Raw genomic sequence first — 14,696 nt, 5'->3', positions numbered from 1 at the left:
TTTTAAAGACGACGACATATTCACAGAGAATGTCTTAAAGGTCTATCATCTTGTTTCCTCCCCTAAGGCAGCTAAAGTCAGCAGACAGGTAAGAGTGTGTAATTTCCTGAGTAGGTCCACACCCACAGGCAGGAGTTGAACCGTTTCTGTCCAATTGCTTGATTTACATTCACAAAAGCTGGTTGATAACTCTGCAAAATCAGCTGCCTAAATAAAAAAAAAGCCTTCTGAATGCTTTATTAAAGAGTTGCCAAGAGCTTGGCTTGGTAAAGCTTATGCCATACAACTAATCTCAGGCACGTGCAGAAGAGGGGCCTGGGGGTGCTTGAGCACCTGCCCCTTTTGCTCCTTGCCCCCAAGTGCCCTTTTGGTCTTTTTCTTTTTTCTTTTTTTGGTATTATTTCCTAAGCCCTCTTCTGACGCATAATAACATGTACTAAAATTATTTTTTTTTTGTTGAGTTTTTTTGTACAACATAATAAGCCGGTCACCTTGTTACTTTTGACCTTTTGCCCGACGCATGACGCAGTTGCCTCTCGCGCATTGAGATAAGGCGGCTAACTGAAGCTGAACGTAGCAAACGTTCCAGATTACAGAACAGATTTGGTGAATAAAAAAAAAAAAGACGTTTTTGGTGAATAAAGTGGAGTAGACTTGCTACTTGTCAGATGACGGAAAACGTTGAAGTATCGTTTCTGCTTTAGCGGTTTAAGCAGAGAGGTAATGACAGGCCTCTGGTCTGCCTTTCTCTGAAGAACTACTGAGTGGGAGGAGGTGAGGAAAAACTGTTCTTACCTATCAATTCAGTATTTTTATCATACAGACATTAGACTGTTGTTGTTGTTGTTGTGCTATTAGCTAGCTGCTAGCTGACAACTCTGCTAGCAAAGCAAGATTACTAAAAAAAGCTTCCTCTCTGTACCGTTAATGATAACAGTCATTCTTCAGTATTGCTTATGCAATACGGGGCACATCGCCCGTCCAAAACCGATCATCTCCATAATGGATATCTGTCTTCTAATTTCCTTTGCTGCATAATGTACATTGCATTTATTCTGGCATTAGGTAAATGTATCTTGAAGGAGAATAGCACTTAAATAAAAGTCNACGGAAAACGTTGAAGTATCGTTTCTGCTTCAGCGGTTTAAGCAGAGAGGTAATGAAATACAACAGACACTGACAGGCCTCTGCGTCTGCCTTTCTCTGAAGAACTACTGAGCGGGAGGAGACAGACAGGTGAGGAAAAACTGTTCTTATCTATCGATTCAGTATTTTTATCATACAGACATTAGACTGTTGTTGTTGTGCTATTAGCTAGCTGCTAGCTAACAACTCTGCTAGCAAAGCAAGATCACTAAAAAAAACTTCTTCTCTGTACCGTTAATGATAACAGTCATTCTTCAGTATTACTTATGCAATACGGGGCACATCGCCCGTCCAAAACCGATCATCTCCTTAATGGATATCTGTCTTCTAATTTCCTTTGCTGCTTAATGTACATTGCATTTCTTCTGGCATTAGGTAAATGTATCTTGAAGGAGAATAGCACTGAAATAAAAGTCCAACAAGAATATTAATTTAGAATTAAAAATAACTCGCCCTGAATTACCATGATAGATAATGTATGTAATGAAAGTGTGTCATTAATGAAGGGGAAAAAAACTTAATCCAGACTTTAAGGTTAGGGTCTGGTTCGCAGAGTATGAAGTTAATTCCCCCCCCGCCCCAATTATTCAATGGAAAAAAAAAAAAAAAAAAAAAAACTCACCTCAGTTAAGTAAAATAAAATTATAATCAAAACTTTTGGAATTGTAATGTTTTCTTTTTAAAAAAACAAAACGTTTGGTTTAAAAAACTTTTTTTTTTTTTAAATTAACTAATTTTTGTCTCGTGAACTTAAAAAGTTATTTGCCAAACAAACTTCTATTTGCACACATCAGAAATCTTTTATTGCGATTTTAGGCCCTGCCCACGACATCATGTGAGAAGCACAAGCAAAACTTTGAGTCACAAACAAAAACTTAAAATAGCAAGAAAAGATTTCCGACATGTCCAAATAAATTTGTTTTGCAAATCATTTTTTCACTTCATGAAACAAAAATGTGTGATTTTAATTTTTAAAAAAGTTTTTTTTAAGCAAAACTCAGTAGACCTTTCTCATGCATTAGTAATTAAATTTTTTCTTTTTTCTTTTTTGTTTTTCTGCAGTTCCACATTAAAGTTTGATGCAGCTCTGCTTTCCTGAATGGACCATCTTCATCTCCACTGCAAGTGAAGCAAACAGGCAGCTTTTTTTTTTGTTGATAGATTACAGTACACTAAAAGGTTGCATTGTGCCCTTGTTTATATTTTTAATAGTGTAATTCTGTAAAGACAAAATATGTCTGGTGGTTTAGCTCTGATTTACATATCTTGCTAAATTGCAGGTTTGAATATTGCAATACTTTCCTATAACAAAATAGACCTGCAGAAAGAAATTACTAATAAAATATTTTATGCATAGTTGTATGCTCTATATAGCGATTTTCCTTAGCTGTGACTGTATCTTTCACAATTTTGTAATTTATCATTGTTTATTAAACTCTGAAAGGTGTGTGGCTTTGTTAATAGTCTGTCCTAGAATGCTGTTAGATGTGCCCTTTTTTTTTTTTGAGCACCTGCCCCTTCAGTGGTCTCTGCACGGCCCTGACTAATCTGTTTCTCTGGATGGCCTGCACAGCTTATTAAGGCCTGCTTTTTGTTAGCACATCTTAATGAGCTGTCAGGCTGCAGAGGATTGCAGGGCGTAAATACTCCCCGTTTCTTAATTTAATTAAGTGGCCAGAGTGTCAGGAGGGAGGAGGGGAGCGCCTTCCAACATTTTTAGACGCAAATCCTGTTGAGCTTACAGAGGCAGATTTCATTTGAATCAAACACCCACAAAACCGGTAGGAGTGTTTGGAATTAGTCCATATTTCCTGTCCGAAGAAAGCCGACTCAAACTGAGCTGGTCGTTTAATTATTGAGCAAAGAATTAAAACTAGAGGACCCGTCACACGTCATAACCTTTAAGCCTAAGAATTGTCAAAGTACAAAATGTAAATAAATTCGAACAGGTCTTTCCAATGTTTTGTTAAAGTAGGTCATATTACAGCAGACTTATTTGACATGAAAACAGTATATTCTCTGCCATACACAACTGATGCCTCAGCATATGCAACATCACCCTCTGTAACAGCTGTAAATGGAAAACTGACTGCTAGGCAACAAAAAAAAAAGCCCTAATGGAAATATGTCAAAGGAGTGAGAGCGCTTGCTTTTCTCAAAGCTTTGTGAAAATAAATAGGTCTGCAGGACAGATTTCTCTCCTTTAAAACAGTTTCCCTCCCCCTAGATTATTAAACAACTAGAAAGCTGGTTTTAAGGAGAAGGAGTAACTTAAAATTGAGGGGTTGAACAACAAAATTCATATTTAGGAGCGTTTGTCCAGGAAATTAAAATCAATTGTTTGACTTTAGTTTGTACATTTTATGATTCAGCACAAAACCTCTGCTGACAGCAGAAGGGAAATTATTGCATCTCTCTCAAAACACGTCATCTACATTGTCTATAAATTACAATTAGCTTTAGCAATAACACCTCTTTTCTCAGTGTGTGAACCAAATGAAGGAGTATGTTTTGACAGTAGCTGTGTTTTCATTACATATGCGCAAAACTTTGTCGATATTCCGCTTATGTCAAAAAAAACACTATTTCGCATCTATGGTGTTTCCATTAAGTAAGAAACGCAATTAAAATCACATGTGAATAAATTTGTTCATGCAATAAATCACACAAAACACACGTCTTGCTATGATCCTAAAACTACTTCCTGTTGTCTTCATCATGTGACTCGTGTGATGCGAGAAAGGTGTTTCCTTTGCAATTTTGTGAAATAAACCAATTTTGATTTGACAAAAGAAAAAAGAAAAAAAAAACAGCACCTCATCCTAGTGGCAAAACATTTTATTGAAATTTCAAAAGATTTTTTTTAAATGGCCATGTTTCCATTAAGCAAATTTGTTTTCAAAATATCAAATTGAGCAATTATATGGTCAATGGAAACGGACCTGGTGTTATATGACCATCAGCTTGGCTGCATCCAGGCAAAACAACATGCAGTGACAAAGCTATGATACGTTCTTGAGTTTGACTACACGAAGTAATCATTTAGGTCAGAACTGATTCCAACATTTACTTGGATGCCACGAGAATTTGACACTTCTAGGCATAAGTGGTCAATCACTACTGTGGTGCATTACAGCTAGACTCACTTCCAGTCAAAGTACTTTTAAATCCCTTGGTAGCATGCTGGTTTGTTAGGTATCCAAGCTGGCCCTCTAAGACAGGTTTTCTTCCGACTTCCTCCTCCTCCTCTCTGGATAAATTTCTATGTACATCTCTATCTTATAAACTTACATTTGAGTTTCTGACGGAGTCATTTAGTTTTGTCTTGAGTGGCCAGGGCCTTAGCATTACAAATGTAACATAATTAGTCGTGTGCAGCGAGACGTAAAGAATGCAGTTTAACTTACGGCGGCGCGGCTCAGAGGATCCAGTGAGACCACTTGAACTGGTGCCTCTCCTTTCAGTGTGAAGCCCAGGTCTCTGTCGTCTGCACAAACTTGGATTTTCCTCGGGGCCGTCCACTTCTGCTTGGCCGAGAAGACCGATAGAGGGCCCTGAGTGGACACAAGGTGGAAAGGCTTGGGTTAATAAGATTTTTTGGATTTAAAAGGTACTGTTGGGTTTTGTATTGGGGTAAAACAAGAATTCCAGTTTCTTGTGTCCTCACTGACACATGACCTGTTGAAACGAGGCGGTCAGGGGCAAATTCCTGTGTAGTTCTGTCAAGATTCCTGTACGCCAAGTCACACAGAGAGCAACCATATACATGCTCTCTTCAGTAAACATGAGCATCTGTGTTATCAGGTTTCTGTGTAGCAGAAACTCAGACATTATGAATTTTATCAACATGCTTTCAGAAAGAGAAACATTTTCAAAGTACTTTGCTTTTGACTTACATAGGGCTGCAGCTAATGATTATTTTAGTAAAAGAATAATGTGATTTAAAAATTCAACCACTTGTCATTTTTTTATGCAACATTAGAAACACATTAAAACATGAAAAACAAATGTGTCAATTTCTTTTTTCAGGTAAGAAAATAAACATTTTATTGCCTAAAATGCAACAACATAGCATTCCTTAAGTAAGTCTGAACCAGGTGAAGCTAAAACTATACCACTTGAGGAGTTTTGGCTAAAACATTTGTAAAAATAAAATGTGTTTTTATTGTAGATACAAAACATGCATATATCATGTCTATATTGGCTTAATACTCTGAATATGTTGTTTTTTTGAGTTTGTATACTCCAGTTAATGATTAATCAACTACTAACTTATTTGATGATGATTTCAATAATCAATTAATTGCGATTAATCCAATTGTTTCAGCTTATTCAGTCATTTTGAATGTATTAATGAGCATAAATGAAAATAAAAAAAATGATAAAAAAGTTCCTCCTTACAATTTCACGTGTCAGAAAAGTTTACAAGATCCAAAGGTTTACTTTCTGTTACACTTCTGACTGTATTGTTTCATAGATGAAGATCGGGTTAGGCCGTCATAAATGTAACTGTTTTTGTAAAACCGTTTAACACCAGGGAGTGCAGAGAAGTTCACACACTTAAAGGAACAATAAATTTGATTCCAAGAAAAGATTCTTTTATGCCTTCATTTTAATCACAGAGAGCTCTGAAGTTATTATTTATTGTTCTGAATCCAGCAATCCTCTTTATATTTCCAAGGATGACAATCCTGTGATAAACTGCTAGTAAATAGATGGGTTGGATTTTATGACAGTAACAAGCGAGATACTTCTGTTCTGAGGCTTTACCACCTGCTGACTGAAACTGATGCCTGGATTTTATCAGCGTAGCTGTAAACTGGGCTTAACCAAAGAGACGTAGCCCAGACCATCACTGTTTTACAGTAAATATTGACATTCCTTCATGCATTTAGCATGAGATTCAAAAGGAATCAGAAACTGAATGTTTAGACGTGAGGAGTTTAGGAATCACTGTGCAGAGTAAAAGGAATAAGAGAAATGTTCCACATTTTCTCACATTACAACCACAAATGTCAATCTATTTCATGGGAATGTGAAGTAATGGACTAAAAATAGTTGTACATAAATGTCTATAAAGTTTGTTGTACATTTCCGATCCACCCCAGAAAGTCGATGCTTTGCTTTGTACAACCACTTCTTCTTCTTGCTGATTTTCTTTCAAAAATGGCCGACTTCCTGTCACTTTCCCCTAAAAGTCAGATGTGTACGAATGTCAATGTCAATTTTATTTCTAAGGCACTTTAAAAACAGGTTTAAAACTGCACCAAAGTGCTGCACAAAAACAATAATCAAATAAGTTGATGAAAAGAAAAAAATCTATATATATTGTTAAAATAATATGAGTAATAATAAGTTTAAAAAAAAAAAATCACAACAGAAGAGCTACAGTATCAATTGAATGCCAAAAAATAAAAATAAGTTTTAAGAAGCGATTTAAAATGATCCACACTGTGGGCAGATCTAATCTGGAAAGGTAGAGTATTCCAGAGAATAGGAGCGGATATTCGTCCAGTCTATCTGGATCTCTTAGAGTTACTTTTAGATTAATGAGCCACTTTTTGTACGTCTGTCATGTAACATTTCATTCAAACACATTGAAGTTGGTGGTTGTAATGTGAGGAAATGTGAAAAAGTTTCTGTATGATTGATAGGAAATTTCAAACGATATTCTTAACCAGATATCACAAAGAGAATTCAAAATACCAATGCTAACCCACAAGATGAAAAAATTACAAAATATTCCATGTCTCTCTGTTTCCTCAATTTATACCATAGTAACCAAAATAAGGCTTACACCACGCTCAACCCATTTCCGTTCATGGTTAGTGTTAGTTTTGCATTTGTTGTTTTGGATGAAAGTCCAGGAGGCTTTGGGAATGACATCTTTAAACACACAATTAAATGTCCCAGAGCTTCCTGGAGACTCACCCTTGGTTGGTTGTATTCAGAAGTGATAAAACAAAAGTCAAACTTTGTGTGTGTGTTCAATTCTAAGCAGATCCTTAATGGTAAAAACACACAAATCCACAGATATTTTATACCACTTGATGAATAAACCAACTAGGGAAAAAAAAAATGGAAAAAATGGTAAAGTGAGTAAAAGAATATTAGTAACCCACATACCAGCCTCTGGAAAAAGTCGGTGACTTTCACCTTTGTGGCAGCAGGAAGCTCCATTTCTGCTTTGTGGTCCGTTTTAGCTAAGGGGAGAGGAAGAGGAAAAACAATGAGGTCATTTACAGTCGCCTTCCTGCAGGGAGGAGGACCGGGGAGGTCAACAGAGTAAACACTGCGTCACCTAACCATCACTTATCAAAGCTAATAAAACTGCAGCAGGTGTGGACACCGTGAAAGTCAAACAATGGTCTCTGAGCTCGGAAAGCGTTTGTTGTGGAGACGCTCGGGGTCATTGTTCTGTCACCAAGTCGATCACAGTGAGGTTTTTCTCTCTCAACACAGGAACACAGACAGACTGCATTCCTCGAATCTCATCTTAACCTCCTGTGCTAAAGCAAACAGGATATTTGCTTCTTCTTCTTCTTCTCTTTTTTTTATGTATAAAAAGAAAAACATCCCCAGGACTCACAGATGATGTCGGGAGCTTCGATGTAGTCAACAAATTCTTCCTCGTTGTCGTAGTCACTGTACTTGTCAAGTGAGCGCCGGTGGCTGGCTTTTAGAATTTCCTGCAGAGCCTCCAGCTTCTCCAGGTGCTGGCAAAGGCTGTAGTTCCTCAGAGCCTCTTCGTGACCCGAGATGGCACGGCGAATGTGAGCTTTACCTGGAAAAAATACATGGAATATGGTCAAAGATGAACAGCCGTTTGTGTGGCTAAGGCAGCCTTTCGTGTAATCCCATTAAGTTGATTCCCACTGCTGTTACTAGCTTACCAATCCGTTCACGTTCGTCTTTGTTCTTCAGGATGCCAAGTGGGGAGCATCCCTCGGGGAGCTGATCATACACCTGAGATAAGGTCTTCTCCTGCTGGTCCTCGTCGTCGTTGGGACCCACTAAATGCAGAGGAGAGAAACGATCCGTCACTTCAACCCTGAAAAGCGTCACCTGTAGTCGAGTAAAGATGCTCAGAAATTTAAAGTCTGCTGCATCAGAAGCCCTACACTTAGTCTCTCAATGGCAAAATATAAATGTCTCAGAAGGTTTTGGTTTCATCTGATAAGAGTTTTTCAACATGTTGCAACAAATTTCTATTTGATCAGTGACCTTAATTGTTACTACTCCACACTATTAAGATTAAAAATAAAGACGAAGAAAAATATTAATCATTCTCCTTTCACTTCATAATTACACACTACTTTGTTTTGGTCGGTCATATAAAATCCCAACAAAATATATTGAAGTATGTGGTTGTGATGTGGCACAATTAGAAAAAAAGCTGTGAATTTTGCTGAATTCTGTAGATGTTAAAATTATCCATCCATACATCCATTTTCTTTACACCTCTGTCCCTTAGAGGGGTCGGGAGGGTTGCTGGTGCCTATCTCCAGCTAACGTTCCGGGCGAGAGGCGGGTTCACCCTGGACAGGTTGCATGAACAATGTTAACAAAATTAAACAGCAATAATTTCTTAACTAAGAAGCTCATCAATTTCTTTTAAAACTTCATAAGGGCTTATAAGCCGTCATCTACATATCCTGGTCAGAACTTTCTCTGGGTTTGGATCACACAGCTCGCTTCACTGAGGCAGAACCATTTGCTGGTGTTTCATCTCCGTTCCACTGCTGCCATCATTCACTGACGTTTCTTGCTTGGAAATTCTCCTCTCTCTACGGTTCTGTGGTTAATTGCTTTATTTTCCTCTTCTGCCAGGAATTTGTTAATGAGCTGCCAGATTCAAAGCAGCTTAGTTTCCATATTAGTTGTGTCCTAGTCTAAGAATTACATTCACCCTCTAGGAAGTTTCTAATGTTTTTGTGTGGTCCGGTTAAACTTTCAGCTTGGCCTCTTCAGAATGTGCAGTTAGTTTCAGCACAGACAAAGGGTTTTTAATTGAACTGTGGATTAGAAAATAAACCACAAATGTCTTTTTTTTAATTATAAAAAATGAAATATGACATCTAGAGGACATCAGAACTAATCAATCACAGCCCTTACACAACCAGTAGAGTTACAAAACCAAACAGCAACATTGCTGTCAACCACAGAACATTTTTTTCCCTCTGGAGTCATTTTTTTTATCCATTTAAACATTGTTTCCCTTACTTGTTTTTTTAGTTATGTGGACAGAGATACAAAGGAATAATCCTGCAACATTGTAACTTTTCTCCAGAATTTCCTTCTCTACTTTAAATTCTGCCCTTGTCTTCCCCCCTCCACTCTCTGTTGATCACAGTTTCTGCAGACAAAGCTTCTGAATTTGTGTGTGTGTGTGTGTGTGTGTGTGTGTGTGTGTGTGTGAATCCTTAAATAGCTGTTGTGTAATAGTGCAAGAGCTCTTGTAGTTCAGTTCACTCATTTGGGAAGACCCACAGTAGCTCACACAGCATTAAAGACAAAGAGCAGCACATTCAATAATGTTTCCTACTTGAGGCAGAACTAATTTGTTTTGTTAAAGAACCAACAGATTGTAAGAAATCCAGTTTTTTTTGTAAAAGTACATTCTCTCTGTTACATCTTTCAAAGCTCCAAAAACATTCCAGGAAAGGTTTCCTTACACTCATGATCCAGCAGTGCTGACGCTAAAAAGTGGTGTGCCATGGCTCGGTAGTGGTTGGTTTTGACCTGTGACATGGTGGACCAGAAGAGCGGCACATTGTCTTTTATTGGCGTCTGGACCATGAGCTGATGGACCTGATCGTAGATTTCTGAGACCTGGCAGGAAAAAGACAACGAAGGAGTGAAAAAAGCCCAGACTCTTGTTACCAACACATTATGGACAGTTCATAAATGTTTGTACGCTACTTACCTTGGCAGCCTCCTGGGCCATTTTAATCAGGGAGGTGAACTGGTTCTGGACCCCCGGCAGAGCAATCTTCTCAAAGAGGCACTCCTGCGCCTGAGCAATCATCAGCTGGATCAGCATGCTGACCATGGCCGGACTCATGTCGTAGCTCGGGATGTGGGTGAAGGTTGCCTTGAGGTGACTTAGCATGCCTGAGGGGAGAGGTTGGAGTTAACAAAAACCTAAACAAAACCCAAGCGGCTTCAAGACATTTATGTTCTGCTTTCAATCTCCATTTAATGGAACATTCTGGGTCAACAACTTTTCTGGAAACCTCCAGGTAAAGTTTCTGTAATGTTAACATTACAAAAAAATTTAGTTTTTGTAATGTTAGCCACACTAGCTGGGCTAACTGCAAATACAACATGGTACAGGTCCCTTTATTGTAATGTTAGCCACACTAGCTAGGCTAACTGCTAATACAACATGATTAAGGTTGCTTTTTTTGTAATGTTAGCCACACTAGCCAAGCTAAGTACTAGTAGAACATGGTAAAGGCCGCTTTTTTTTGTAATGTTAGGCACACTAGCTAGGCTAACTGCTAATAGAAGATGCTAAAAACTGCTTAGAAGGTGACCTCTACAATAATGTCTTTGTTTTAAGGCACGAAATTGCTTGTTTTTTGCGAGCATTATATTATGCCTAACATAATATTTTATTACCACTCACTACAGAAAGGCTAGACAATTTATTTTAAACTATGCTCCTATTTTCCACTATAGTAGTTCTTATAGTAATCATTAATTGACAAATTGGCATTAAATAAAACTGAGATTCTACTTTTTCAATCTTTCAAAGTATTCTGTTTCAACCTTTGATTAATGATCGACTTCATGCGAATAACGGTAGTCCCAAAACATATTCAATAGTTTTAACAAAACTGAAACAAATAAATAGGTGTGACTCAAACAGCAATTTGTTCTGAAATACTTGACCTGTTTTGTGTTCAACAGTAAAATTGATGGATTTTATTGTTATTCATCTGATAATTAGATAAATAAAAAGGTTCCTCCCAGGATGCAGTAGGATTATCAGTTTTTCCAACAAGCCAGTGTGTATTATGTTTTGTTAGATTAGCTAGTAGCAGCAGAAAGCTATTTATTACTTAGTAATAGGGAACTAGATTGCTAGGACATATTATGCAACCTGGTTTCTTCTACAACTCTTTAGAGCGCTGAAGAAAATCCAACATATATTTAGATGTGTACATAAATAAATGCTCAGCAATTGTCAGCTCTCAGTTTAGTTTTGCTGCTTGGACAATGTTCCCTGTCACAACATAAGTGCTTTAGTTACTACTAGTCGAAAAAAGATTAATCAAAGCGAGAAAAGCAAAGCCAAGTTGTGAGCTGTAATTACAGTGACAGGCCAGCCGTACAGCAGAGCCATATATCTATCAAGATCTGACGGCGATTTTTGAAAAGCTTTGAGCGAAACACTTTGTGTTTCAGATGCTTTTTTGGACTGGAGCCACATGACAAGAAGCCAGAAACATCATCTGCATTCATTCTTCCTCTTGACATGGACACCAGAGGGCGGCGGCGGCCGGCTGATAAACTGACACGAGCGTCGACACTCTATCTGAACATGTTATTGTGTCCCTACTGCCATTATGTACGGTACAAAGAAACACCAACATTTCATGGAAGTATTTAAGGAGGATGCTATTTTTAAACAAAATATAGCTGACAGTTTCTTTCACCGTTTCACTCTTGAGTTGCAAATGCAAACTCCCCCTGGCCTGACTTCCACGTTGTTACAGGTTAATACAGTCAAAGTGAAAATGTACCTGCAGCTCTTTGAAAAGACGAGATGGCCTCCTGCAAGCCCACTATTGTCTGCCGGTCACTTCTGGTGCCGATCTGGGAGTACAGAGCGGCCATGTTGAAGACCATGCTGGCCTTCTCTAGAGACAGGTTCTGCTGGCAGACGGGAACGCCTGTGAAGGAGTCGTACCTGCAGGTAAGAAGACAATGCTCGTTACCATTTACAGCTCAATTTAGAGCACAAAGATAATTTTATAGTGGCTTAAAAGGCATATGCGAGTCAAGGCACAGTCTAAAATATCTTTACTAAAATCTTCACTTTATTTTGAGACATGTTTTTCATATTAGCAGCAGCTTTTAAACATTTTATGACATTTCTGCCTTTTTATTTCCACAATTACTAGAACCTCTCATTGCACAGGAAGACAAACAGCTGGTGCCAACCTAAATCTTTCTCATTTAAAGCTCCTATAAGCAAGCGAGGCATTAGGTAGGGATATACCAGCTGATCCACAGGCTTAAGGAGGTGTCAGAACACTGGATAACTGAAAACCCCCAACATTGCAGCTGATTTAGGAGAGGCCTGCTCTCTGTCTTCTTCATTTATGCAATACTTTGCTTTTAAAAGGCAGAAACTATGGAAATTGGGGTAATTGTTTGGTTCGTTTTAAATGCACATCATGTTTGTTAGTTTTTGCAAAAGTTGCAAAAGCCTGTCACAATAACAAATTTTGCTGGACGATAAATTGTTCCAGTGATTCTTGCTATAAAGGATAATATTGTTGTTTTGAGATAGTAAAGTAATATGTTGAAAATAGCAACATAATGCAAGTTCATCCCCTCAAAGACCAATAAACTTTAATGTAAAGAACACTTAGCACTGGAACTGGAAGACATTTTAGGTAAGGTAATCTTATTTATATAGCACATTTTAAATATCCAAAATAAAACAAAACAACCAAAAATAATAAATAAAACGAAAATAAACACATATAACTAAAACCATAAATAAAATGTATCATGACGTCTCTGCAAACAAAATTGGCTTTCAAAAATAATTAATAATCAGAATGGAAATTACGGAGCTCATTTTAATTTATTATGTGATTAACTGATCAATTGTTTTTTTGTGCATTTTATTAGGAAATAAATATATGGTTTCTGTTTATTCAACCTTCACTGAGTGAATACTTTGTGGATCCCCTAAAGCATGATGCTGCCACCACCATGTTTCACTATGGGACCGGTGTGTTTTCTACTATGCTGTGCTTCCCATGTAGACAAAAACGTTCCAAAGCATTTTTCACATGTTTGCTTATTTTTGGGTTACTTTTGTGTTGGTGCAATCCCATAAAATGGAAATAAAATACATTTGGGTTTGTTGTGACAAAGCAAAATGTAAAAATGTTTAAATGATATGAATAATTTTGTAAAGCAGAATACTTAGTAATACCAGGTGAAGAAGATGCCTGTCTGGCGCGTTGGGGAGAAGAAGCGGTTTTCTATCAGTGGAAGGTGACTGTAGTATTTTGCGAGCAGCTCCACCCCAGTTTCGTTTCGGCTTGGTGTTCTGCAGGCCTAATGCATAAAAAATGTAAAATTAATACAGTAGTAATAATAAACCTGTAGAAGTGAGGATGTAATATTCTCACTAAAACTCTTGAAGACTAGTCATTTAAACAAAAGGAAAAGTATTTGAAGTTGTAGGAGCACAACCGGTTATTTCCACTCCTTGAGGAGTGATTATGAAGGTGGTTTTTACAGTAGAGAATGATACGTTGGGAAGAAAACACTCAAAGCCACTACCTGTCGGAGGTCCATCAGGTCGGCGATCTCTTCTTCAAAAGTCCTTCCGTCTTCGTTGTAGTGCTCCAGGATGAAGTCCTGTCAAACACACAGGAGTCAACCCTGAGCCCAACGCATTTATTCATTCATTTTCGACATTTTGTGGGGCTTTTCTGTTCTGCTGTACAACATAAGCTGAAGAATACGTGTTAAAAGCAGTCCCATTTCAGAGCCAGCAGGCTGCACCTGCTAATTAGCTCAGAGATGTGCACAGAGATCAATTACTGACAGGAAACCAGACCAGGAAGCGACACGCGATAAACGATAAACGAGCCATCGTGACATTTACAAGCGGGCTTCCCCTCGGCGTGGCGCAGCTCGATAATTATTCCGGCATTCTGAGCGTCTACTGACCCACTTTGGAACAACTTTACGGCTGTAGCTGTGCTGATAGGCATGAGTGTAAAACGTGCAGAGGATGAAAGCTGCTTTTTGGCAGGTACTGTGACAACAACAAACTGCTGGAACGTGCTTTGGAAACGTCCCACACCCATTTGCTGTTTAGGTTTTAAAAAAAACCCACAATGCCAGATTAGAGATTGGAGCTGCTAATAATATAGTGGAGGGCAACTGGTGGTGCAGACAAATGACCCAAATCCTCAATGAAAGGAGTCGCGTTTTAAATCCCAACTGTAAACATTGACTATTATAATGTGGGTCATGTTTGCAGGATGGACATTTGCATTTTAACATTGATTATTGCAGGATGAGATGTCATTTTATGAAACAATAAAAGGATCTGAATGCTATATAACAGTAAACTCAATCCTGGACAATGACGTAAAGCTAGATTTCAGCACAGCCCTAAACACGTGTTTGGTTTTCTTTAATCTTCTACCATTCTTTTATATTTTAGGGCACATATTGAAATCAAGACGTGGCGTTTGAAGTTTTTATACCTTGAATGGTGCAGAGAAGTCAACCTCTTTCGTCTCCTTCAGACCCAGAGCAATCAGGGGAATGTTGGTAGTCTCCCT

General features: G+C 38.1%; 1 protein-coding gene across 2 annotated transcripts in view; it reads right to left on the bottom strand.

The window, feature by feature from the left end:
* The window catches only part of rhpn2 (rhophilin, Rho GTPase binding protein 2), a 34,118-nt gene that overhangs the window by 2,132 nt on the left and 17,290 nt on the right, over positions 1-14,696 (bottom strand). Inside the window, exons 4-13 of one of the 2 annotated variants that reach the window (XM_007543143.2) lie at positions 14,619-14,694; positions 13,681-13,758; positions 13,328-13,452; positions 11,898-12,064; positions 10,073-10,260; positions 9,822-9,978; positions 8,040-8,159; positions 7,736-7,930; positions 7,303-7,349; positions 4,554-4,700 (exon numbers count right to left, since the gene is read on the bottom strand). In XM_007543143.2, the coding sequence (XP_007543205.1) occupies positions 4,554-4,700; positions 7,303-7,349; positions 7,736-7,930; positions 8,040-8,159; positions 9,822-9,978; positions 10,073-10,260; positions 11,898-12,064; positions 13,328-13,452; positions 13,681-13,758; positions 14,619-14,694 (1,300 nt within the window). Of the gene's footprint in view, positions 1-4,553; positions 4,701-7,272; positions 7,350-7,735; positions 7,931-8,039; positions 8,160-9,821; positions 9,979-10,072; positions 10,261-11,897; positions 12,065-13,327; positions 13,453-13,680; positions 13,759-14,618; positions 14,695-14,696 lie in introns of both variants that reach the window. The other variant, XM_007543142.2, reaches the window with a different exon arrangement.

The sequence above is a fragment of the Poecilia formosa genome, unplaced genomic scaffold (genome assembly GCF_000485575.1).
Source record: "Poecilia formosa unplaced genomic scaffold, Poecilia_formosa-5.1.2 Scaffold775, whole genome shotgun sequence".
NCBI classification, from domain to species: Eukaryota; Metazoa; Chordata; class Actinopteri; order Cyprinodontiformes; family Poeciliidae; genus Poecilia; species Poecilia formosa.
Note: the sequence above shows the minus strand (reverse complement) of the source record. Positions and strands in the feature narration are given on the sequence as shown.